This window comes from Micropterus salmoides, unplaced genomic scaffold, assembly GCF_014851395.1.
Source record: "Micropterus salmoides isolate LMB-PRFRI ecotype aquatic unplaced genomic scaffold, ASM1485139v1 Ms_hic_scaffold_12, whole genome shotgun sequence".
Lineage (NCBI taxonomy): Eukaryota > Metazoa > Chordata > Actinopteri > Centrarchiformes > Centrarchidae > Micropterus > Micropterus salmoides.
In genome coordinates, this window is record NW_024040263.1 from 16,268,572 (window position 1) to 16,294,988 (window position 26,417).

At 42.9% G+C, this 26,417-nt stretch overlaps 1 protein-coding gene across 13 annotated transcripts in view; it reads right to left on the reverse strand.

Moving 5' to 3' along the window:
- LOC119899205 (nuclear factor 1 X-type-like) overlaps window positions 1-26,417 on the reverse strand; it is a 108,924-nt gene that overhangs the window by 66,725 nt on the left and 15,782 nt on the right. For 10 of the 13 annotated variants that reach the window (XM_038713688.1, XM_038713691.1, XM_038713684.1 and 7 more), the window contains one exon: window positions 6,307-6,838. In XM_038713688.1, the coding sequence (XP_038569616.1) occupies window positions 6,307-6,838 (532 nt within the window). Of the gene's footprint in view, window positions 1-6,306; window positions 7,028-7,701; window positions 8,399-11,863; window positions 11,990-26,417 lie in introns of those variants that run through there. The other 3 variants (XM_038713696.1, XM_038713689.1, XM_038713683.1) reach the window with 3 other exon arrangements.

A 26,417-nucleotide genomic window follows, 5' to 3' on the forward strand; every position in this document is an offset into this window, starting at 1 on the left:
ACAGACACATTTCATGGTTGGCGCCGCTACAAAAGCTTGAAAAGAGACCCGGCACTGGGAAGACACAGTATTAATACAGACAATACCACCCCCTCGCTGCTTCTTACTCTCTCTTTTCTCAATAACCTCTTTCTTTCCTTCTTCTCCTTTCTCTCCCCTTCTTTCTCCCCTTTCCTTGCTCTCTCCAGGTTTTCTTTCCAAATAAAAAATGTAAAAAAGCCCACTCAGCTCAAGTAAACAATGCAGTTTTTATCACTGCGTGTTTAGCTTTGCCTACACCCATTTTTATTTGACAATCGTTAATGTGTTTTAATGTGTAATTAAATCTCAACAGTAGGTATTAGACTGGGCTCAGCAGCATGTGAAAGTGCCCTTTTTTCCTTCAGACAAAATGAAAAATTGCTAAGCATTTATATAAATACCTTCCCATAGAGCAGATAATCATTTACTGCACTATTTATTTTTTATAATAATAAGAATAAGAATAAATGTATTTTGATGGATCCATTACATTAGATTAGATTAATATAACCTTTATTTTGTGGAGATACAAATTACTACACAAACAAGGTAGCTGAAATTCAAAAGGAAAAATGGTGTATTAAAGTGGAATACCACAAAGGACAACAAGGTTTGTACCATTAGTAATGAAGAAAACATGTGCAATAATTAACTAGACAGTGGGATAAGATTTCTGTCTTCCACCATGAATAACTGCAGAAAATAAAGCTGAAAAGTGTCAATTCCTCTGCTTTTCTACCTGTGTTGCCTTTATAAAGGGGAGCTTCTCCTGAGGAGAAACAGGAAAAACATGACAGCAGAGTTCATTCAAAAATAAAGAGGAGCTGAGAGAAAAATGGATAAAAAGAGCCATATAGCACAAACTGCCTCATTTGTCTGTTCCACCACGATGATGGCCTCCCGATTTCACTGGAATAATCTGTTTACCTCATATCTCCCAATGCTAAAACTACTCACACAAAAGGGAACAGATGCGGGTAGACCAGAAATGTTCAGGGGTTTTACACTCTCCCGAGTCAGGCACAGCCAAAGAAACTGAGGCTTATGATCGTTATGTAAAAACCAAAAAAGCAGGGAGCTGTTTCTAGGACAAAGGCACCGTATCGTGGAGCATGCCAGTTTTCACTGGTCAATTTAATGGGAGACCAAACATAACAACATTGTCTTTGACTCGCCTTCCTCATGTTTTTTTATTTCCCCTAGAGTCTGCTTGTGTCATCATGGTCTCATGAGATAAATGCAGACCCTGCGGTTTTGGACCAATATATGTACGTCTGTGTCACCCCAATGTTTGCCTCGCGTCTCTCTGTGTGTGTGTGAGCATGTTCTGGAGCGAATGAGCACACAACAGGGCTCTGGCTAGCCTGATACCATTAGCTACCCAAATACACAGACTTTTTTCTGAAGCCAAGAATAGTGTGAGAAGACTCCCTCTCACTCCGTCTCTCTAATGTGATGGGGCTCTCCCTCCATGTTAACCCTTAAGATTTGATATGTAGCCACCTCTATATGCCTCTGATGCCAAGCAGAAAGACAGAGATGCACAAAAGACGATGCAAGCCCAGCTAAGCGAGGGCCATCCGCGAACGTTTACGGATGCGAAAGCCGCTCTGCGTGTGGAGAGCTTTTCTTAGCCGGCGTGGGCCCCGTTCCCACCACACACAATACAAAAGCCTCAGACCGACTCCCTCAGTGTCGAGATTTCATTTAATCAAAACTCAATGCTTACTTCACTGCAGAGGGTCATCCTGAGCTTTGCACACACACACACACACACACACACACACACACACACACAAAAACACTTACACACACAAGGACAGTCCCCTCAACCCTTGTGATGTCATGGGAGCCGGAGAAGAGATCCAGGAAGTAATTAACAACAGATTATTTTCACAGGGAAAAAAAGGGAATACTGAGCCACGGAGCAGTGGGAACCTGTGGAATCCATCAGAGTAACATGTTGCGAGCCATTCATCATGTCAGCCATGACTGTCCGGATGCCTCTCTTTTTCTCAGCTTTACTCTATCTTTATCCCCTGTTCCTACTTTCCCCCTTCTTTCTTCCACATATCTGTTCTTTCCCCCTCATAAATCCAGAATACACAGAGAGTTTTCCTCAGTGATGAACACAAGTGGGTTTTTTATTTGTGAATCCTTCCTGTGGTCAGTGAGTTGGCTGGGAAGGGGATGGGGGGTGGCCATAGCGCTAGGGTTTCTCTGGGCTTTCTCACAGAGCCGTCCAAGGCATTACTAGTGCTATAGCGAGAGGGAGGCGGGATCTGGCACCGTGGAGCGTGGAGTGTGGAGCGGTCATGGCAGAAATGGCACGGCGAGCACATTTCACACCTCCCTCGGAGTGACTGCAAATTTCCTGTACTGCACTTTTGATTGGAAACACATTTGAAACATCTTTTCATGATCACACTTATGACATACAAAGGAAAGAAAAGTAAGAAAAAAATAAAATAAAAAGTAGTAGGAATTAGGTCCAAAATATGACTAAGTGCGCTGAGCTAACTTTGGACCTCACAAATGTTTTTTTTTTAATCTTCCATTTTTCCAACCTTGAATAAATCAGAAATGTGCTGAGTTTAAGCTAAAACAGCACAAAGGTTATAAATCAAACAGTCAGCTGAACACTGTGAGAAGCAGCTTAATGATTTCTCCTCAGATGGCATACAAGTGGACCCACCTATGCAGTAGTCAGACATCTAAACCAGTACTGTGAACTAAGCCTGTACAACACACTCCATTCATGGGTTATAAGAGGGACCCTGCCAGTGTGTGTTGCTTTGGCAGACCTTTGGCTCTTCTGGGCCAAGGGCCACTATCTCCATTATGATACCACTCACTCACTCCTAATAAAACACTAAAAATAATGCACTACTCATTGCACTGCACCATAGCCACTCTTCCCGTCTCCTCAATTCTCTGCCAGCATTTCAGTTACAATGTTCAAAGAAACGTTGCCCTGTCTGGTTTGTTGCTCTTTATTATCTGAGGTGCCTGGAAAACAGGGGAGAAGGTTGTGTATTGTGGCAGCGTGGTTTGTTCTGTTACGGCTGCAGTGTGTTATGCTCTGTAACAGAGAGGATCTCAAAGGCTGGCTGGCTGCAGAACAGCCTGAGAAAGCCTGACAGCAAGCCCAGAGATTCCCCGTGGCAGCTTTTGCCACTCTGTCATAAACAAAACACAAGACGTCTTTCTCTTCTTCCCACACCAACGGGGCTCGGGCGCTGCCAAACAGAACAATCACTATCGCAGCCTCTTCTCGTTTCCAACGCACTCGCTCTCTCTCTGTGTCTCCTACAATATAAACAAAAGAGATCAGCAGAGGCTTTACCTCTGTGAGAGCAACAATGAGGGCGATGTTTAAGGAGACAAAACAAAAGTGTGCACGGGATCAAACAGGAGCGAGGAAGACAGAGATGCTAAATACTGACAAAACGCAAACCAAACAAAAACAAACAATGAGCACATCTTGTCATTTATTGTGTGACTGAGGCAAAAAAACACAACAGCACATCACTGTACCAGATAAATGTGATGTAAATGTGCATGCCTTTATGCCTGTTTGCTCGCATTTATAACTTGTGTAAGGGTGAAAAATGAGGGCCAAGTGTGCCAACAGTGGCGACCTCATGACAGGTTTGCAAACAGTGGTTTGCCCTTTGTCTCTCCCTCTGTCCCTTTCTCTGTGTTTGTAGACCCCAAAGTATCTCTACAACCAGGACTTTAATTGAGCATGGGCCCGTTGGAGGCAGGTAAAAGTACTGAAGCACACTGTGTTAGCCAGATAAGATAAGTCCACATTATGAATGAGCAGCGGACTGGGGAGCCCCTCCAAGCAGCCATATGTTTTACTGTACTGCAGTAAACCAGTACTGTAGCGACATGTGCGCAGCAACAAGCTGAAAACATCGTGATCTGTGTGATCCCTCTCTCATTTTTATTTTGAAAAGGACTTCATGTCAGTTATAGTATATATTACCACAAATTAAATATCTACAGCTGTTAAGCGGACTACGATTTGTTTCCACATGAAGCATAGTAGGAGAACTGTTTTGCCTTTACAAAAAGTTTTGAAAATTTGTTAGGTCTAAAGAAACTTTGACCTATATAACCGCTTTAATTATATTGATTAAAATACCAAACACCAATAATTTCCCTTTCAAAACTAAAAATGCAACTATATGGCAACATATTTCTAGATTTGGTTTATCATTTAATTTACAAATTTTCTGAACACGTATCCTGAGTTAAATTTAAACAAACACAATATCATTATTTTATATAGGCTAAGGGTTTTATTTAAAGGAAAATTGTCTTTATCAGTGCTGTAAACTTCATAATAAACTGAGCAGAAAATAGTTATTGTGCAATAACAGTCGGTGAAAAATTTTTAATCAAACAATCATATTTGAGACACCTACGGTTTATCACCGCCACAGACAGACCAACAGAGTGAAGCTGGAGCTGCTGCCAGGGTTTGGCTCGGGCAGCGTGAGGTGTTTGGCCTGGACTGAGATTTTGTGTGTGTGTGTTGTGTCAGAGAGAGAGAGAGAGAGAGATACTGAGGGGCGTCTGTGATAGCATTTGGCCATACTCCTGTTAGCGGCTACCATAAGAGTTCCACCTAGGCAGAGTATGAGTGTGTGCATTTGGAGCAGTGGCTGGGGTATACTGTATATATATGTGCCTGTGCGTGTGTTTGTGTGTGTGAGAAGCCGGCTGAGTCACTGTTTGAAATTTCCAGAAAATTCCAGCTGAGATAATATTAGGTCATGAGCGTGTGTTTGTATGTATACGTAGCCAGCAAATGGTGAAGTGGTGTGTATTTGGAGGATTTGGCTGTGAAATGTGTTTCGTGTGTGTGGTTGCTGTGACAGTGTTTTTTGCAATGTGGGGGAAAAAACTACAACACAGCCAGTGTTTTGGCTGTGTGCGTAGAGTACACGCACTGGAGGCTACAGCGATGTTTGGCCGAGTGCAAGTGTGTGTATCCATGATGGTGGCTGAGATACAACAATGTTTGGCTGTATCAAATTGTATCTATGATAGTCTTTGGCCAAGAGTGCGCGCTGTGTGGGTGTGTGTACGCAATCGTGACTAAAACCGTGTTTGGCTCTACGTGTGAAAGTGCGCTACAAAGATGACAAGAGTTGTTTGTCTTTTTTTTTTCCCTCTTTTTTTTTTTAATCGAATGTGTGTAACTTTATTTAGCTGTGTTTGTATGTGTGTGTACGGGTGTGAAGGTGGCTGCAATAGTACTGGCTGTCTGTGAGCACTGGCGTTTTGAGTGTGTTTGGCAGCCAGGTCCAACGTGGTGCTAGCGTTCAGGCAGACGGTGAAGGCGGCAGCAGCCTGCGGCCTGAGCGCAGGAGACTCACGGCTCTGCTCTCCCTCTCTCTCACACACACACACAATCTGGGCTGTGGCCAAATGACAATCCCTGGCTACAATGGCCTTATCGTGGCACATACACTTCAACAGACTGAGTACAATCTTATAAACAGTGACTCTCACTCATTGAACAAAAACACACAATTTGACAGTGGGGATCATCTCATAAAATAACACACGCACACACACACACAAGCAAATTCCTTCCTATAAAAAAAATAAAAAAAACATACACAAAATACATGCTAGTATGAACCCGCAAAAGCCTTGCTCAGAAAAATGAATGCGTACTTGCCAGACCATGTTGGCTGGATGCCCTTGACATACACTCACATATTTTTTTTATTACTGTTGATACTAAGTTGTCATGTAAACAAACACTAAGAAACAGAAGAAAAGAAGGAAAATACTGAAATGACAAAAACCAAAAGTATTTGCTGTTTGCTAAGAGAACAAAAGCAGGAAGGGATTTCCATTTTATTTCTCAGCGGTAAATGTGTTTGCTTTATTTATTTATCTGAAAACTGTTGAATAAAAACTTTTCTGAATTCACAATTTTCACATAATATTATGATATAGCTTAATTATAATTAATTGATTTATTAATAAATTTTTCTCCTAAATTTGAAAACACATTTTTAGTGTGTTTCTGAAACTTACTACACTTGGGCTTATCTTTATGTATTTTTATTTCTGTTATTCCCCCTCTATTTAATTATCACACATAATTGTCACACAAGTGTTTCTGTGTGTCTACATGTGTGCAATTATGCAAATGCATGTGTACATCTATATGCACATGCACACGGGCATGTATGACAAGTGTTCGTGTGTTGGCATCCCTCCCTATTAGTGTCTAGTATCCAGTTGGCCACATACCTGGCGTGTGGACGAAGTAGGCCAGGTAGAGGTCCAGCTCCTTGACGGACACTCCGATGTGGTGCGGCTGGACGCACAGGCCAGGGTTGGTGCATTGTGGTGACTTGACCAGCCGTTCCCCGTCCGTGCTCTCCAGGGGGCTGCCCTTGAATAGGATGACCATCACCAGGTCCAGCCGCCATACCTTGTCGGCCTGGCGCAGGCAGTCGATGCGACGGATCTTGCCCTTCTGGTCAGGGTTGGACAGCACGCAGCAGGGGGGCTTCTTCCCCGTGATGGTGAGCACAAAGTCCTCGCGGAACTCCGGCCGGATGTCCTTGCGGAGCTTGGCCAGCAGGCGCGAGGCCCACTTCTGCTTGATCTCTGGCTTCTCCCCCAGGAGCTCATCCTTCACTGCGCGCTCTTCCTCCTTGGACATGCGCTTCTCGTGCTTCTTGAAGTATTTGCGCTTGCGGGCCTGCAGGTTGAACCAGGTGTAGGCAAAGGCGCGGACATGGGGCAGCAGGGCCTCGATGAAGGGGTGGAATTCATCCTGGATGAGGGAGGAGGACGGGGGGAGGGTGGAGGAGGAGAGGGAGGAGGGGGGGAAGCAGGAGGAGGCAGTGGAGTGAGAGGGGGAGAATGGGGGAGAGAAGGACGGGGAGAGAGGGAGTGGGGGTGAGGAAGGGAAGAGAGAAGAGAGGCAGTTAGCACCGGCACGCAGCATGGAGGAGCAGCGCCTGCTCTGTGTGAGCGGAGGGAGAGAATGAGCGAGAGGCACAGAGAGAGAGAGAGAGAGAGAGAGAGAGAGAGAGAGAGAGAGAGAGAGAGAGAGAGAGAGATCCTTTACATTCTCTACCTAACACCTAACACAGACACATCACACTGAAGGAAACAAAACACTGAACAACACAATACTGATAGATTGAGAGGTAAGAGATGAGAAGGTGAAATTAAGAATCTACTGTAAAGGTTTTCTTCAAAAAATATTTGTGGAAACATTTATATGTCTGCCTAAATAAATAAATAGAAATGTATACAAATGTATTAGTTATAAATTAAATTTTCCAGAATTGTATTTACCCATTACAAAACTATGACAAAAATAGTATTAATTCTATAAAACATTATTAATTATAAAAACATTTTATATCTACATCTGGGATAGGGTAAAAACGTGTAGCAATAATAAAATATAATGCAGACTGACTGATAAGATAGACTGACATAACAAATTATAAACGCATACAACACTGAAATAATTTGAGACAACCAACTTACCAAATTCTGATTATTAAAATTAAACATAAAATATTTGTCTATAAATAACATAAGTGCGTCCGCACTCAAAATGATCTAATAACAGTCATTACCATAAAACATATGTGAATCAAACAAGAATGACATGGTAGTTACCATTTTGCTCTCTCATCATAAATTCACCCCGCCGACTGCAAAGAAACTTAAAATACACCACCAGGACAGTAACTGGATTGCTGAGTCAAAAGGCGCTGAAGTAATGCTGCGTATATAAGAAAACAAACGACTGATGGGAAAAAAAAATTAAGCAAAAAGAGAAGCTGAGAAACTGTCCAATAAAAGCAGCAGGGGGGAAAAAGCTGAGAAAGAGGAGACAGGCCAAGGGGGCTCAGTGTAATACCAGCACAGGAACACAGGAGGTACTGTAGCTGGAGCTGCAGAAGAGGTGCCGTTCAAGAGCACAACAGAAGGAGAGTGTAGAGAAGTTCAGCAATCTCTCTGTCTAAAAGGATTGTTTTTTTTTAAACAGAGCTGGATGTGCACGAATAATAATAAAACAGATATTGCAGCAAAAAGGTTAAAATTGTCAAAAACTTCAACAAGCCTCTTTGTTTGAAAAAATATGTCAAGACAAAAATATCTTGATGAAAAAACAACAAAAAAAGCTTGGCAAAGCGGCGCGTGCTATTGGTTCAATTCTCTAGGATCTGCATAAGACTCGCGGAGAGGGAGAGAGAGAGCTGGACAAGGGGGGTGCGGACGGAGGAGAAGAGGAAGGAAAAAAAACAAAAACAAGAGGACCGAATCAATGTTGGAAGAGTGTGCACGACCGCTGGCAAACCCGAGTGCAGCTTCTTTTTTCCCCCCTCTTTCTCTCCAACTCTGTCTCTCTCTTCCTCTCCACTTTTCCTTCTCTAACCATTGACTGAGTCTGTGCCAACATGCAGAGGGCCCACCTATTTGGCACCGAGTCCCAAACAGCCCAGCCAATACGCACGCTCCCAGCGCTGAAAGGGAGGGAAGAGAGAGATGGCAGAGGGAGAAGCAAAGAGGTGGGGGGTAGATGGTTGGTAGTGGAGAGAGAGAGAGAGAGAGAGAGAGAGAGAGAGAGGGGAGGGGAGGGGGGGACTGTGTGTGGTGCAGGCAGAAGGCTCGTCATTAGCCAAATAGACAAGTTCCAATCTAGTGCAAAGGCAAGTCCAGAGGATATTAATTTTACATGCATCCAATCCAGACAGCACCCGCCTCCTAAAGCCCCCTTACACCCCTCCCCCCTGCTTTCATCACCTTCGTCACAAGCATGGTCACAGCCATACCAACAAACCAGCTCGCTCTCCAACTGCACCCCCACAGCCCTCTCCCTCCCCCCTCCAGAAACACCCCTCTCTCTCTCTCTCCCCCTCCCTCTCTCTCTGCTCGCGTTACACCACCTTGGCATGGGATGGCATGAGAAAACACAGGCCCACAATCCCACTAGACCCTGAGACCAGCAGCTGCTCCTGGATTTACCACACAAACAAAGAGAGGAGGGGGGAAGAAAATGCCCGTCAACCCCCCCAACAAAAAATACCATCCAAAAACATGCTCTCCTGTTTCAAAATGCACTCTCACATCCAAACTGGCCCCTTCTCTGCCTCTCTTTTTTATTTTTTTGGTAAGTCCACTTTAAAAGCCCCAACAGCACAGACACAGAAACACATTAAAAGTTTCTGTTACCATATTATAGCGCAATCCCATTAGTGGGTGAGACAGGATTCGGTGGACAATGAAGGGGTGAAAATGCTGTGGTGGACAGCTTCATGTAAGTAGCCTATACATGCTAAGCTGTTTACTAAGGCAAGCGGATAGTGAAACTGTCTAAAATAGGCTATACCGCTTCCCTGTAATTCACAAATCTTAGCCTAATGCTTTCAGATTCAGATGTGCGGGTCTTTGTAACAGTGAAAATAATTATACTTTCCTACTGCTGCCAGTAAATTGCTCATACTTTCATCGTGTTGCATTATGAAGTACACAATGACACATGATTGGGACTGCACAGCAGCAGAAAGTGAGAGCTGTATAGTTGCCCTGGCAAGCTCTTTGTCTCGTCCTCATTGGCTGACTCACATGACCTCAGAGGGACAAGCTGTGCCCAGTGCACCATGGGACAAATATTTGAGAGACAAAGGCTCTCACCAAGGATCAATTCGATAATCAGACGTACGTAGGAAATACGTATGGGCTGCGCTTCTCATTAGAAGTACATTTAAACAGCCTTCTTCCAAATTACAAAAAAGAAACACATTTGTTAATTTATGCTTTCCAAATGACATGAATTAGTCCACGGGGTTCACAGGAATTATAGAGACATTGTCAAAACTGGAATCTCTGCAGTGGGCAGCCACAAAAAGCTAACTTGTCATGTGGCAAAGTTGAGGGCCCGGACATGTGATTGTGGGTTGAAGCCCCCTGCTGTGCAACGGGACAGGCTGTCTGTGTGAACGCCCTACAAAAGCCAGAGTCCTCTGGTTGGCTCCCAGGACCGTCAGATTTAGCCTGGCCAGCTCCCTCTGTCAGAGTCTGACAGAGGAGCCGCAGCCTGGACGACTGGCTGGTCCACTGACTGGCTGGCGAGCTGACTGTTAGGTTGGCTGAGAGGCCACATGACATGACTGGCTGGGTAAATGACTGGTTGGCTACCCGCGTGGGTAGCTAGCTCGCTAGCTGGCTGCCTGACTGGCTCATCACTGTTACTGCTGGGGGGGGTACGGACCCCATCTGGACCAGGTCGAGCCGGGCCGGCCGTCGATTGTTCATGCTAACATACGCCTGCCTCACACAGCCACACTGAACACGGTAAAAAAATGTGGGAATGAAAGATGATGGCAATAGGCAAGAAAAAAATGTGCAAAAGGAACATGAGGAAATGGTATTAAAGGAGGATGTGTGTGTGTTTGTTTTTGAAGAATAATGACGGAGGTGTGTTTGTCACTTATTTGAAAAGACTGAAGGGATCTAGACTTTTTTGATGAATGGGCCGCAGACAAAGAAAAGGAGTGATATGTGCCAAGTATTACTGTCACTTCCTGGAATATCATCATGCCATTACTGACAGCAAAATGATAATAACCAAGATTACCATCAGGGAAATCCAAACCTCTCCTTTGTCCATTAAAACTAGCAACACATGATTTTGTAGTTCCAGCCCAGGAACTACAAAACGTTTTTTTCAGTAACATAACACTCATTAACTCTTTATATGTAACAAAAAGAGAATAAAAAACTGACAGAAACCTCTTATGAGACTAAAAATTAATCCATATTATTAAGCAAATACTATTTGTATGAAATATGTAATCCTTCAACAACAAAAAAAATTCCCCCTTTTTAAAATCATTTGGTTAAATACGCTACCAGGCCTATTATGATTATAAACTGGACCAAATACAAAATTACACACACCAGCATAACACAGGCTTTGAGGTCTGCGCACAATTTGCAGTTAAGGCAAGATATTTTATGATTTTGGCCAAGAAATGAGTCTGTATGGCACCCTACTATTTAATGTGTCATTTTTTGGACATTTTCAAACCCACATTTCCCTCAGCTTATTAAAGAAGGCTTCTCCTGTTTGCCCGGAGTTCTTCGGTGCAGAACGAAGGGCGGCAGTTTTTCGGGCCTCTGACACTGGACTCTTCAGGTATCTGCTCTGCAATAACTTGACCGAGGGCTCATCTTATCTCTGCATGCCATGCTCTGTCTTTCAGAAAAGGACGACCTTTGTTTGCCAGTCTGGGCAAGACAATCTCTCCTCCTGCCCTGACAGGGCACAACAGGAAAAAAAAAAAACCACCTCAGGTTTTTATTAACAAGGCCAAGCTTGGAGCAGCAGCTACCGCCAGAAACACCAAGACAAAGGAAACCCATAAAAACTGAAATTGTTGTGTTCAAGATAAACAACAAAAAAGATTTAAAAACACTGTGCTTAGTGTGCTTAGTACAAATTTACCCAAGACACCATTTTATCATGTAGGCAAGGCTGAGTGTTAAGTGTGAATACATTAAATGTGCTGTTAGAAACACACTGTGTGAAATGAGGCCTAAAAGGTTTTCAGCACAGGATGGGTCCTATTGTTGATTATTTAACAACTACTTAAACACTAATACATACTTAAATTATATTAAGATTTAGGCTAATGAAGAGTAGAGTAAATAATAGAGGAAAGCACCAACTCCTCCGTTTGTCCTCCAGCTCAAAGCGGCCTGCACCCTACGTATCTCTGCATTTGTAAAATAAACACCCTCACCTAGGAAGAAAAAAACCTACCTCACTCACCGTGTTCACCGGAAAATTGTGACGCAGCGTTAGTCTGGCCTAATATTGGCCCTCTTTCAGCTACTTAGGTGCACTTAACCTAAGTAGCTCTTTGTATTTTACGTTCGTTAAAATAAACAAAACGTAATATTCTTCACAGTAAAACGGCTCTAAATACCAGAAATGTTCAAATCTAATGTTGATCAGAGGAACGTGAACTTAACGTTTGCTATAGTCGCCTCTTCTCATCCTCAGTCCCGTGCGGCCTACGTTGAACAAAAAGGGTCAAAATTAATACCAAAACTCAAACTGGAATTAAAAGGAGGCAGGTTTGTAGTAGCTTAGTAAAGCTATTAAATAAAACAATGTTTTTCTTAATTATGACCTCCGTGAAGGCAGTCATTCGCCAGACTACACAAATCAATTACAAGAAGAGTTATGGGGCTTTTGTCCCTCCGTTACTGCAGATTTATTGATGTAGGCCTATTCCACAAATGGCATCTAGATACACTAACATCTGTATGTAAATTTTTTTAAAAGCGTATTAGGTAAGGCACTAATAATTCCGTTTTGTGGACTATATTTGTTTACAATTGATTTTAACAACCATAACTTAGCGTGTTTCCTAGAGTGTTGTCCTCAGCTCTAATAAACAATTACCTGAGGTGGATTCGCGGTGTCTTAGGTAGGTATGCAAATAAATGCCTGCATAGGATGGGAAGAAAGGTCCGGTCATGTACATTCTATGGTCAGGTCATATATTTATTTGATGCCTTGGTTGTGAGTCAACAACAGGCATTAAATGTGTTCTCTCTGTGCTTTTCAGATTTCAGGCATTCACTTGGCAGGTCTTCTATTTTACAGTTAAATTGTTATTTCAACAAAAGACAAAATGTAATTTAAAAAAGGCATAGTGTGCAAGTAAATCAAAAACATTAATTTACCAAAAATAAACAGCTGTTCGTATTTCAAATTATATTGTACTAGGCCTATATTATTGTATTATTACCACCAACATGACCTAAATAATCTAAATTCCTTAAAACTGCTTTAAAGTTAAAAGTAGTTTGTATTCCTTATTAACAAAACATGGGATAAATTTTAAAACATATAAACAATTGCTACTGTGAATAATTGAACATTAATATCCTGAAAATCTATATATTTCAAATGTGTTTTTAAACAAAGGGACAGTATTTAATTAAAATTCTGGCTCCTGAATGAACTTGATCAAACGTTCATTTTTGCAGTTTAATTCGAAAAAATTCTGAACATTTGTATCCTTGTAAATATATGTTCATATATTGTATTTCATTTATACATATATCAGATATTTAATTATGAGAAAAACAATACTTTAGTTTTACATTGTATTTGGAAGAATAGGAAACCCGGGGATATATTAGCCTTTTTCTATTTCAGCAATTTTTTTATAAAAAAATGCAACAAGCATATTATAAAATTAATGCTACAAGCATGAAGGTCACATTTGTTTGATGAAATTATATTTGTCTCACAGACAAGTTTTTTTTTGTTAACTCTGTTCAAGATGATCCTGTAAGATAAAGGTAGGAAACGCACACACACACACACACACACACAAGAAAGCTGATGAAGGTTACAGCATGTCAGGACGTGTCACAAGTGGAATTCAACTTTGACATCTGCTGTGTGAAATCACATATTGACAAGTACTGTGGTGATGTAAGGGAAAGACTGTGAGAGATCTGAACTATTTTCCCTTTGTGTGTGTGTGTGTGTGTGTGTGTGTGTGTGTGTGTGTGTGTGTGTGTGGGCTCTGATCACACAAGATGGTCTGGAATAATTTGGGTTAAAGTTTCTTAATCTGTTTGTGCTTTGTATATATATCAAATATTTTTCACAACTTGCCACACTGTTCTAAACGTACACAAGACAGGAACGTTGGACCAGGCATAATGCCATTTCTGTTCACTCTGTTAAAAGAGAGAAGTGAGGGGAAAAAAACTTTTCTCCAGGTTGAACAAAGTTTCCATATGTTTTTTTACCATGAGGAGTGCAGGAAAAGTAAGGTGCGCAGGTCGGACTAGTGGTAAGTAACACCCTGCTATTAAGAGGTGATGTGTTAGTAACCTCACAAGCCTCAAGGATATAAAATAATTGCGGACACGCTGACATAAACTACTATTTCCTTGGAAACTCATGAAATAGAAAAAATTAGTGTCCTTTTTTTCTTTCCCTTTCATTCACTTATTCAAGCCCACACACATGTATTCACACAGGCCCACATTACTCGTCTAAAAAAATTCCTCCTTAACTCCATCACTGCCAGTCCTTCCATTTCCATCCAGCTCAAAACCTTTTCATCCATTGTACTCCCTGGAAGAGGAAAAAGTTCCCCTCTTTCTGGTCTCCTTCTCCCATCGGCACAGATTGATGTTAAAAGTGTGTCTGCGCATCGTTTGTAATTACGCCTGTTTACACACTGAAGCATTACTATGTGTGAAAGTCTGGAAGCCATTTGTGGCATGAGGCTGAGAGGGAAAGACAGAGCGAACAAACTTTAAACAGCTCCAGAGACACAAGGACTGATAGCAAGCTGGGGCTTCTGACATGACAGCAGACCTGGGTAATTTTATACTTAAATATGCTTTCCCGTTTGTGCGATTGATTTGTCTGGGCAGACTGTTTCAGCCTCTAATGTAAGCACATCAAAGATAAGATCAAGGGCTCTTCATGATTTTTTTTTAAGTACCAAAAATTTATTCAGCCAGGATTTTCTTGAGGTTTGTGTGGTTTACCTCTATGACTCTGTCTCATCTGCATAAATGTCACCTTATACAGTTAATTATAAACTGTAACCCCATACATAAATTATGTTCCCAATTTATCTTCTGAAAATATTTGGATAACTGAATTCAATTTGGACAACTTAAAAACACATTTTGTGATGATCATTTCGTAAATTTATTTGGGTTTTTTTTTGGCTTAGATGTGGTGAACAAAATTCAAAACTTAAACACTGCATACACCAAAATATATTGTGGGAACAGCAAAGAGGGCTATTTGAAGCATTAAACGTTTACTCCATATAATGCAAAACTGAACGTTAATCTTGATAACAGTGCAGTAAATTAGAAAGACTGTTTCTCTTAGGGATGATGTTATCATGGTATAAATAAAACTGGCCAAAATTATAGATTTCAAACTAAATTAGGAGATTCTGGCACTGCATGTTGCAAACAATAATTTAATAAAACCATTTCAACATGTGGCTGCAGCTAGATGGGGCGGTATAGGATTACATGTATGCTAAGTGAATACATAGACTGGTTCATGTGTACCATATTTGTGTTTACATTACAACCTTTTCTGTAGCATCACCATGGCATACACACACACACTCACACAAAGTGACTCAAACACATATGCTGTTGGTGTGGCATTTTCCGACAGGACGTTGCAGCAAAACTGAGAGTACAGCGTTTCCCCTCGACAAGGGCGGCCATTCCTGATAAGGTCAATAGGCAGTGTGATACTTGGAGTGTGGAGTGTGTGTGAGGGTTTGCTAGAGGAGTTTGTGTGTGTGTGAGTGGTGTGGGTAGGGGGGTCAGGGGGTGGTAGGGCTGGGGGTGGCAGCTTTTTGCATCAACTATACAGGGAAGGAGCGCGCCTGTCTCACACTTTCTGTCTCACTCCTAACCGAAGCGCATGCTGCACACACCTACAGTGTTCCAGTCGGCACATGCCAGCGGCACTCACTGGCTACCATGCCCTGCCTACAGCTGCAGAGAGGGCTTTGAACCTCATGGTTAGCAAATACAGCAGGAATCAAGCAGATAATGAAACCCGATATCCCCTCCCCTCCATGCCCTGCTCCAACAGCAGCCAAGGCCTGCTTCTCCTCACACAAGAGATGCACTATTGAGAGACTTTCTCTCTCACTCTTTCGCTCCCCCTCATTCTTTTATTCCTCCATGGTCCTCGTTCTGCCAGTCGGCAAGGCGAGATGCCAACCTCTCCCCAAAGCCCGGGCAGAGTGCCCTCACCCTTTATGCAAATGCTTCACCACTAGCCCAACTCACACATTCAATCTGTGCCCCCCTACCCCCCCTCACCTACTCCTCCGTTCCTTCATTTATTTATTTCACCTCTTACTCTGCAATCCTCCTTCTCTTTCCTGTACTCCATATTGTTGTTGTACTTCAACCATCCCTCTCTCTGCTTTTTGCTGCTTCACCCTCTCACTTCTACCAGTCGCCTGCACTCGCTCTATCTCGGTTGCTATCCATCTTCCAGCATCTCTCACTCCGCTCCCCCTCACTCCTTGGAACTCCGTCTCCCTTTCCTTTTCTCCCTGCCTCTCTCTCTCACACAGCTTAACTCACCCAGACTCAAACTTGTACACTCATTCCTCAGCCGTTGCCAGACAGGCAAGTGCAGAAACTCCCTTTACCCTCTCTCTCTCTTCTTCCATCTTTCACTCACTCTTTCTCTCCACTCATGCCGCAATTCATGTCCTGGCACTTCCCTTAAAGGGAAAGTATCTCTTCTCTAAATTATACTTTTTCTTTAGCTTTATAGTGTTAAGTATTAATTATATAATTTGCAAGATGTTAGTTGGCAGGTTTATGCATACCATTACTGTGAATCAATATCCTATTTTTGTGTGATTGATTGCTTTCTTGATTATTGAGCAGGACTTAAGTGGAGCACACAAACACTCAAGATTTAAACAACTGTTAGGTCATGCATACATGCTTAAACAGCAGCCTTTTTTTCAGATTTTTAAAAGTGCAGCAGCATGTGTATTGTTCCAAAATAAAATCGCAGCACATAGCAAATTCATGAGAGATGGGTGAAACCGTAAGATGAGATTCTACAAACCCTTTCAAAGCCTTTTGTTACAACTCATAACATAACAACTGTGGTTGTCAAGCTGGAAACATGGCTGTTCTTTGTGACACTTGGGGAAACAGCAGAAATCAACAGAAGTCATTTAATCGCCACAAAGCTTCATGAAAAAAGATTGTGTGTTGAGTTATAGTGTGCAACCTCACCAAACAAAAACAACAAACAAAACAAATAAAAGAGTTCTCGATAAGAAGAAGAACCAAACTTCATAGCCACAATTTATCATTTAATATTTATCATTTACAATTAAAACATTGCAAATGTTTGGGTGAGGGGAAAACAATACATTAGCTTTTTCAGCATCAGTGAGCTCCCTATCAGGAACACTGAGGCTTGCGGATTTAATTCTGCTTATCGTGTGAGCTGGAGTTTTGCCTGTGCTGAGTTGGCGCTGCGAGGGTTAACCAGTGCCCGCTCCCTGTGGCATGATATGAGCTGGGCCTTTGCCTGTGCACTCTGCCTTGTCTGTGCTGAGTTGCTAGTGTTAAGGGTTAAGAGTGGGTGGCTGCTCCAAGTGGCTTCATAGGCAACTCTGATCCCTTTAGGGTTAAAAGGTGTTTATTCCAAATGGCTTCCTGAGAGCCGGGTCTTAATCTCTGCTACGCATGACAGAGTCTGGGTCAAAGAGAGACGGGCTCTTGATATGGCAGCAAGTTACGCCTGACTCTGAGCTGGCAGTGTGAGGGTTAAAGGTCGCTCTGCCCATTTTGAGTGGCATTCCCTGTAGGGCAAGCACCATGCCAGGCCGGAAGAAACAGAGGACACACACAAACACATGCAAGGCAAGAAACAAAGAGCCTTCACAGCCACACACACACACACTCACAACACATGAGGACACGTGTGCACACACAACAACTAAATCATTTTGAAAGTTTTATCCTCTCAAACCAGCTCTTTCCTTTTTTAAAGATGTGTCCTCCAACAAAGCAATGTGGAGGACAGACAGACACACGATGCAGACAGGCGCCTCTGGGAGAATGTGTGTGCAGTTATCTCCTCTGTGACCACGCTCGCTGACTTCCCCAGCCTAAACTACCACCTCGTACAGACCTCAGGAGCACCACAGTACCACAGGCAGACGGCCATAAGTACATGTCCTCAGAGGGGACATAAAATGGAGAAAACCCACCTCGATAAAAATGCACCTCACAAACAGGCCAGGGAGGGCAAAAAAAGGAGACAGGAACAAAAAATCGAAATGCTGTGTCTCACTGATATCAAGCTTCAAATTAGGTTAGTGTTGGATTTATAACTGTGGTCCTTATGCATGTATTTAATTTTTCACATTATCAGAAAAAGCAAGTGAAAAGCAGCTATCTCCACTCTCATTTCTTGAGCCATTATAAACTGTGTAACTAATTCAAACAAAAGAACAGTATTTGCCTTTTATGCTTCAGTATATGGTAATGAGTGGCGACTACTTAATAGCTTGCATCTGGTTAATTTATATGTAGTATTTTTTTGTGCTGGCCTTAAGTTACCTTGAAATGGAAATGTAATAGCACGTAAGAGAAATACTGTATACGTGTAACCAAATGTGCCCTTACTGGCCTCGGACAGAATCCTGCCAGATATATTTATTGTTTTTGTTTTTTTACTTTTTCTTCTTCACTCAGTATCCTGCTCAGTTTTACTGTTGTCTCACTAAAAAATAAAAAAGCTACATTTCTTAACTGCGACAAACATCCTACTCGTGCTGTGTTCTTTTGCACCGAATAGCGCAGTGTTTATCAACTCTCAGCGAAACTGGTCCGGTATGAAATACCAGTCAGCCTCCATTTATAAACATGTGATTGTATGAAAAGATAGTATCACAGAAAAGTGAGCCAGAAGGAAGGAGCTGGACTGAAAGCAGCAAGAGCTGCCACGTCAGATGCTGCTGAGGCTTCTTGGCTGTCAGGACTGAAGCAGACACACACACACACACACACACACACACAGTATAGACACACACACACGCACACACATGCAAAAGCAGTATGGCCTGCACATGCACACAGATTCAGCCGAATACACAAACACATACTCATATACATGCAAACACACACACACACACACACACATCCACAAACGAGAAGGGTTTGCCTTTGCAGTACTGTTTAGGGAGTTGGAGTCATCAGCCAAGCCTGACACCTCTGCTCAGTGTAGCCATCACCGCTGTCTCTCTGTGAGTCAACATGGATGGAGCCGCTCCATCAACAACACACACTGTCCCTAATAATAAAACGAGCGAATCCCTCACTCCAGTTTGCTTGCCACGCGCCAGAGAGGGCCTGCCCCGGGTCTCATCACATCCTGTTAGGACCGCTTCTGGATTTACACTTATGATTTGGGTACACTCTTCAAGCATTTTTTTTCCAAATGTCAGTACAGTATTTTCATTCTTTTAAAAATACATTATTTCCCTTTAAACGGTGACAACCAAATTGTGACAGCACTATATGCAAAACATTCAAGCATTTATTTGCATTCACAAAGAGGACAGCACAGTATCCTCTAGGTGCTGTTTCAAAGCACTACATATAGGGAAATGTTGTGGGCAATATTCATCTGTTAATGCTGCCCAAAAAATCTGATGCAAAATAGGATTTGGCCTGATCTTTATTTAGGCTTCCTGGAGAAATTGCATTATTGAATACAACACCATTGTTTCACCACATTTTAGATGGGCTTTTAGCTTTATATTTAAATAGAGGAGAATCAAAATGGGAACAACATCTTTCTTTAATCTGACAGGGAGAGAAGGCTCTTGTGCAGAGATTTGATTCTCCAGATAGCACTTGGCATTATTTGCCTCCTCTAAGTACTGTAATATGGTTATGATGCATTAGCATTCCTTCACATCACCAAAGAAACCCAACACGCTTATCAAGCATTTTAGTCAGTGGAGGAGCAAAAATGGAGCAGAGGGGGACAAAGAAAAGGGAAAGGAGTGTGGGAGTCTAGAAGATGGAGAGTCAGGTAGAGGATTAGCATTAAGAGGCGATAGGGAGTAAAAAGTCGCCTGATGAGCAGCATTCCAGCGGACAAAGGCCAGCGAATGGTGGAAGAGTTTTAGATTTGTTCTCAGGAGAGGCAGACAGGGAGTTAGTAAAGTGGCTTTTAAGCTCACCAAATCCAACATATCCCAGATAAGACTGTGGCTCTTTCTGAGGGAACGAAAGAGAGGAGTAGCGGAGGGGGCTGCAAAGAATGAGGTAAAATGGAGAAAGAGATGGTTGAAGTAAGAGACGCAATGAGAAAGAGAGAGCGTAGGGAGAGTTGAGGGATGCAGAGAGAGACAGACAAAGATAAGCAAACTCACATAAAGAGCAAAAGAAATGAGGGAGGTTTTGAGAAAGAGACAGACAGAGAGAAAAAAAATAGGAATGAAGTGTAAAGAAAAGTGAAAGCATATTTTCAGATGAGAGCACATGTGAGCTTTGGTGTTGGTTGAGCCTTTCTCATGCAGTGCAGCGAATGAACCCAGAGACACTGAGCAGCCCTGCGTGCCTCTTCAGCAGAATTTTATCACCTGCGTGAAAAGGCGGCTTGAATACACACTGGCAAACATCATCAATCTCTGCTCTTGTCTGTCACAGAAGGAACCTGTGGCCTTTTATGCACTCTTTCATGTTAATGTTATGCCTTAGATATTGTTTGGGAAACAAAGTCACATTACGGAGGTGCAGGAATCCCTTGACACACAGACACACACACAAAAGGAGGAAGGACAGTGGTGTGGTAAAACCAGGCAAAAACACACATAAAACATCACCAACTGAAACACACTAAAGTATGTGTAGTGTGATTGTGAAATAGTACATGCACGTGCATATATTAACACATTCTGCGGAGCTACATTCATCTTTGTTAGACCCGCCTGTGTGGCTGCCTCTGTAATTTGGTTGAAATTATTTAGCTTTTTCGTGTGGCTTTCCCCTTATGTTACCCGCTTTCAGTATACATACACTGTTAACTGCGTGGTCCATGCATGAGCATAAAACGTCAGGAGACAGGTGCACACACAGACACACACAGGCTCAGAAAGCAGAGAGTCAACAAACAAGGGTCAGTTTTTAATCATCCCTAGTTTGTTTATTTAGCAGTGGTCAGGTTTTCACTTATAAACCTCCCAAACTCCACTGCAAAATTACTCCTTTTAGACTCCAGAGAGAACATTCAAACAGTATTAATTCCTCTTGCTGGGAAAAGGGACGGCCTTTTCCCGGAGACATCCATAACATCTGAATATAAAAATAAATACGAAGAGCGGGTGCGCTCTTAACCCCAAAGTGAGGAGGGGAAAAACCTGCCAGGAAGTTTGACGGCGGTGTATGTTTTTCCTCTGTTTCACCAGTGTCTGGGACAACATTTTCCTCTGTGTAGTCACTCACACCGTGTTGCAGCCCACTACCACCTTTCCTCTTCCCTTTTCCTTTATAAATCTCTTTATTGAGCCTCCCTTTTCTGCCTCTGTCTTCTTTATCTTAACCCTCGCGCTCCCTCCCTCCCTCTCTCTCTCTCTGCTGGATGCCCCTGTGCCAGTTAACTCACCACAAGCCAGAGGGAGGACCGCAAGAATGCTTAAATCAGCATAATTAGGCCTGTGTGTACTTTAAACACACACGTTTCCCCCAAGCCTGGACCCCTGCCACCCGTACACCGCTGTGTACGCAGCCACGGCCCGTCTCTTTGAGTCAATAAACACAAACATATCAGCAGTCAGCCTCACACACGTCCACACACTATACACACAGACACACACACAAAAATACATATGCAATACAAGAGGTGAACCCAACTTTATCCCATCTATTGAAGCTACCTCTCTCATACAGTCCCCCCCCCCCACTCCCCTCGGGCCCAAGCCACCATCACCACAGTTTGACCCTTTACACTGTGTAGCTGTGGGGGAGGAAGGTAAATTAATTTAATATGGGGCCTCTGTGCTGAAAAGTTGCACGTTTGTTGAAAAATTTCCACAAGCGAGCCGGTAGAAATTAAGCACGAGCATGCACTAAAACAATGGCAGGGCTCTCAATTGAGTTTGTGGTTTTGTCCAACACACATCTGTATGCGTTTTAGGTTTCAGTGGTGCATTAACAAACAACTGCCTCTCAGCGATTGCAGGGTGCCCGGCTGCACATGTGGATTATCAGTAGTCATTACAGACCATTTAATAATAATCACCACCATCAAAAACGAATCAGTCGAAGCATGTGATATTTGGATGACCAATATCACTGGATGAGTGGATCATATTAGTGAAGATGACAGCTGATTGGACAGTGTTTGGCATTACATGTTATTTATATTATCACACAGGGATCCACACACACTGTGAGCAGATTAGTATTGTATTTGTCTACCTTTTGTTGTGGGGCAAAGTGCAGCTCAACACAATGTGTGTGTCAGTGAATCTCTGTGCGAGATAAGAGTAATTACAGAGATGATACCCTTAAACTTACAGTATCGAAACACTCTACAGAAAAGTTTAAAAGTCAGTGACTAAGGCCTACTATAAAGGAGTCCAATAAAAATATCACACTCCCTCCCTCAGGAACACTCACAGCTCCCGGAGAGGCTTCAGGTTCAAATGGACACTGCAAGAGCGGCCTGCACTAGCACGAACACATCAAGACATCGAAACCGAATCTCATGAAAACACGAATAAGAAGAGGAGTGCCAAACATGAAAGGCCTGGTAGCCACTCAGCCTGAGGCCTTGTACATTAATTTCCATTCTAAAGACATGCAGGAGAACAAGTAACTCCAGCAGTGAATATTACTTAAGCCACTGGCTTTGGAAGCACGGCGGTGTTGCCATGGAGTTTATATGCCATTAAAGCAAAACATAGTTAATTTGATTTCCATTTTTAACATCACCAGCCTCAAAAACACATACATTTTATATGGCCTCAGCTTACTTTCCTCTTGGCGTAACACTCCAGAAAGTGATCAGAACGCCACGCTCAGTCGACTTTGGAAAATATCTTGTCAGCAGCATTTGATCAAAGTGGTGTGATACTGTTTATATGAGGGTACACATTGAAAACTGGCCACAAAGAAACCTCTCTTGTGTGTCTCTCTCCTCTCCCTCTGTCCGTCTGCCTCCTTCTCTCACACACAGACACACACACACACATAGGCATGAACACACTCATTTCTCTGTGTGCTCACACAGCTGTGGATCTTGCGCAGGGTTCAACCAAGGTAAAGATATGGTATATTACGCAATGGCTTATAGATTTTTCCACCCCTGGCGAGCTGCCAGCGCTCTCAATGGGACAGAGAGAGAGTGAGAGAGAGAGAGAGAGAGAGAGAGAGAGAGAGAGAGAGAGGATCACAGAGCAGCACACTTTGTTCCACTAAGTCTGACTCACTAACTGGATTCACTGGCTCCCTTGCTGGGACTGCAGGCCTCTATGACCAGTAGTTACATTGAGGAAATAGGGCTGAACAAAAGCATGCGTGTGTGTGTGTGTGTGTGTGTTACTTGATAATACGAGAGTAAAGATTGTTGTTGCTTTTGCGTCAAGTATCAGATAGATACATTTATTAGGTCTGGTGGATATTTCAGCTATCGCTCCCTCGGGCGATGTGGACTGCTGCTGCTCTATATTAGTCTGCCCCTGTGCACACACGCACACACAAACATACACACACACAGTGCAGGCAAAAAATAAACGACCTTAGGTAGTCATTCAACACAGTGGAGTGTGTGGCTGCACAGTCTGCCGAGTATTTCCCATGACCTACAACATACAGTAAACGTATAAAGACAAGTTACGTGCATTTACATGCAGAACAGTAATTAGCAATTGCTTAGGCTGTTTTTAATCCAAAAGGCCACTATTTAACTTTTATAATGCTTTATGCTTTTAAGTACCGTGCAGATGTATTTGAAAAAGCTAAACAGTTAACAGACTCAAATAAATGAATGCCTTTGACATTAACAACAAAAACTCTAATGTGCATGCATGACAGACATTTCACTGGCGACTTCTTCCAAAATGAGACTTGGAAGAGTCAGCAAGAGCAGCCCAATCTGTTTTGAATCAGACTCTCGCCTGTCAGGATGATCAATCCCACTGTTTTCTTGATTTACTTGCTGCGTACGTGACATGCATATGTTAATGAAACTTGTGCATTTCTCATATCGGCCTTGTCCATATTCTCCCATCTGGATTAAGATGGTAGACATACTGTTCACACACAAGGCCCAGAAATGCATTCACAGGGCTGATTTGGCCTAGATCTTGTGCACAGAGGTTTCCCCTACTCTTTTAATTGGGCCCTTGATGCTCGACATAGGGTGTACTTCCTCTAATTAGCTATATCTATAGCGTATGGGAGGGTGTATGAATGCATGCATGTGTAAAATCCTCTTTTGAGCAACTCCAAACTAACTAAGAGCTTTAATTTCACGCTAGACTGCATTGTCCCATTCAGTCGGGTTACCCCCACAAAAAAGCCTCAGAGAAAATCAAAAAGAACGAAAAACACACCAGGCGACGGAGGAGGGGGATGGAGAAAGACAGAGCGAGAGAGAGGCAGAGAGGGAGAGACAAACAACAACAACAACTGAAGCTCATCCTTGAACAATGCAGATCTCTCACTAACCGTTACTTCTATTTTTAAGGGAGCTAATTGAGGAGGTGGAAGGAGCGGAGGAAGAGGAGCGGAATGAAGGTGAAGGGGAGTTTGTCCCAAGTAGCTGCATGAAGAGCACAGTACTTTGGCTCTTGTGCCTTCTCATCCCTCAATCCCTTGTGGGTTCCTCATGTTTCCACCGTCTGATTAATCTCATCACTTGCTGGCAAACTAAAGTCTTTTTACTGTAAATGTCTTTAAACTGCAAGTTGTTGCACCTTTGATTCCCAAACCTGAGGAAAAAAAATAGCAGTCTTACACCGGAATGATATGCAATTATCAGTCAATCACGCATTCATATTACGCACCTAATTCTTAACCACTGCCAAAAATAAAATTAGATTGCATAGTGAGCATTGCAACAAGAAAAGCTCTGTGGGATAGCGGCATATACTTGGTCCTGGAGTACTTTCTACTCTCATGGCAAAAGCTGGCAAAGGCAAAACTGAGAGAGATGTTCTCAGTATCAGTCCACTGAAGTGACTGTGACTGTGCTGCTACGCCAACATATGTCTGTCTATCTGTCTATAACACACATGAGTGTTCAGTCTGATTTCAGATGAGTTTGCCTTTGTGTGTGTGTCTGTGCGCACGTACATACGTCAGCTGTGTGGCTCGGTAAACACAACTATATCACAAACCAACATGAGACCGCTATAGGGGCCGCCTGCTTTCACTGGCCACAGATCAGCCTAAACCCTAATCCGCACTAGGAGGCAGAGGACAGAAGATGGGGTTTGAGGGTGAATACACATATTCACACGGACACACGCATATCAGACACACACACACACACACACACACACGCCCATCCATCCAGGGGACAATCACCTATTACCCTGCTGTTGTGCCAGTTGCCTCAGTTAAGCATGATAAATCCATTTTCTATGGGCGGTCAGGAAGACAGCACAGATAAGGGATGAGCAGAACACCACAGTACTGGATTTAACTCACCTCCAAGACAGATTCACACACACACACACACACACACACACACACACACACACACACACACACACACACACACACACACACACACACACAGACTAAGAGGGGGACCTTCTGCAAGCTACCTCAGGGTTTTGCTCTGGGCTTTATACAGGCTCTTCCACATCCTAAAGGTAATATTTTCATTTGTGCACACATGTAGCTCTCACTAAACATGATGCACAATGTGTGATTTGAAACATTTTAAAACTAGAGATTAACATAATTTAAGTGTTTTAAAAACCTTAAGAGTGAACAGATCCCTCACACAAATCAAGTACCTTTTTAAATTCTTTCCATGTGATCAAAATGTATTCAGACACTGTTTAACTGACATGGTCATGTTGTGCCATTTCCCACTTCCCTGCACGTCCCTTCCTTCCATCCCTGCCTACCAGTGCTCACTCCGGTCCAAACAGTGTAAGGTGGACCTGGTAAGCCTCCAGCAGAAAGGATGAATAAGTAAAAAGAACACAATGTACCCCTGGGTTCTGCCTGCAACCCACTGCCTGCCTGTCTTCCTGGCACAGTTGGCAGGCCGCTTTCACCATGCCTACCGTCCACCACAGCAGACCTATTCTCCACTGCTTGTGCTGTGCCTACCAACTAGCTCAGTGTGAGCAGGATTAGTGTGTATGTGTGTGGGGGGTGCAAAGTGACCCTGGTAAGGCTTGGTATGTTACCAGATCATGCAGGCCCACCTCGGTTTACACCAGCACCGCAGCCGTCACCGTCCGGTCCCAATGAAACCAGAACCTAGGGCTGACGCACGAGAGCCATCGGCCCAAAACGGGACAGGAGCAAGAAACACACAAATATTGTACACACACACACACACACACACACACACACGCGCGCACACACACACACACACACACACACACACACACAGCTGTGACAGCTTGGTGTGGACTTAAAGGACTTGAATGTGACTTTTAATGAATTGAGTCTGGTGAGTGATGGGTAAAAACAGGAAGACAAAATAAAACAAAACAACTCAGAGAAAGATGTGTCTCATTTATAAGATATTTTGGACAATATCTAAAAACTGCCTGCCT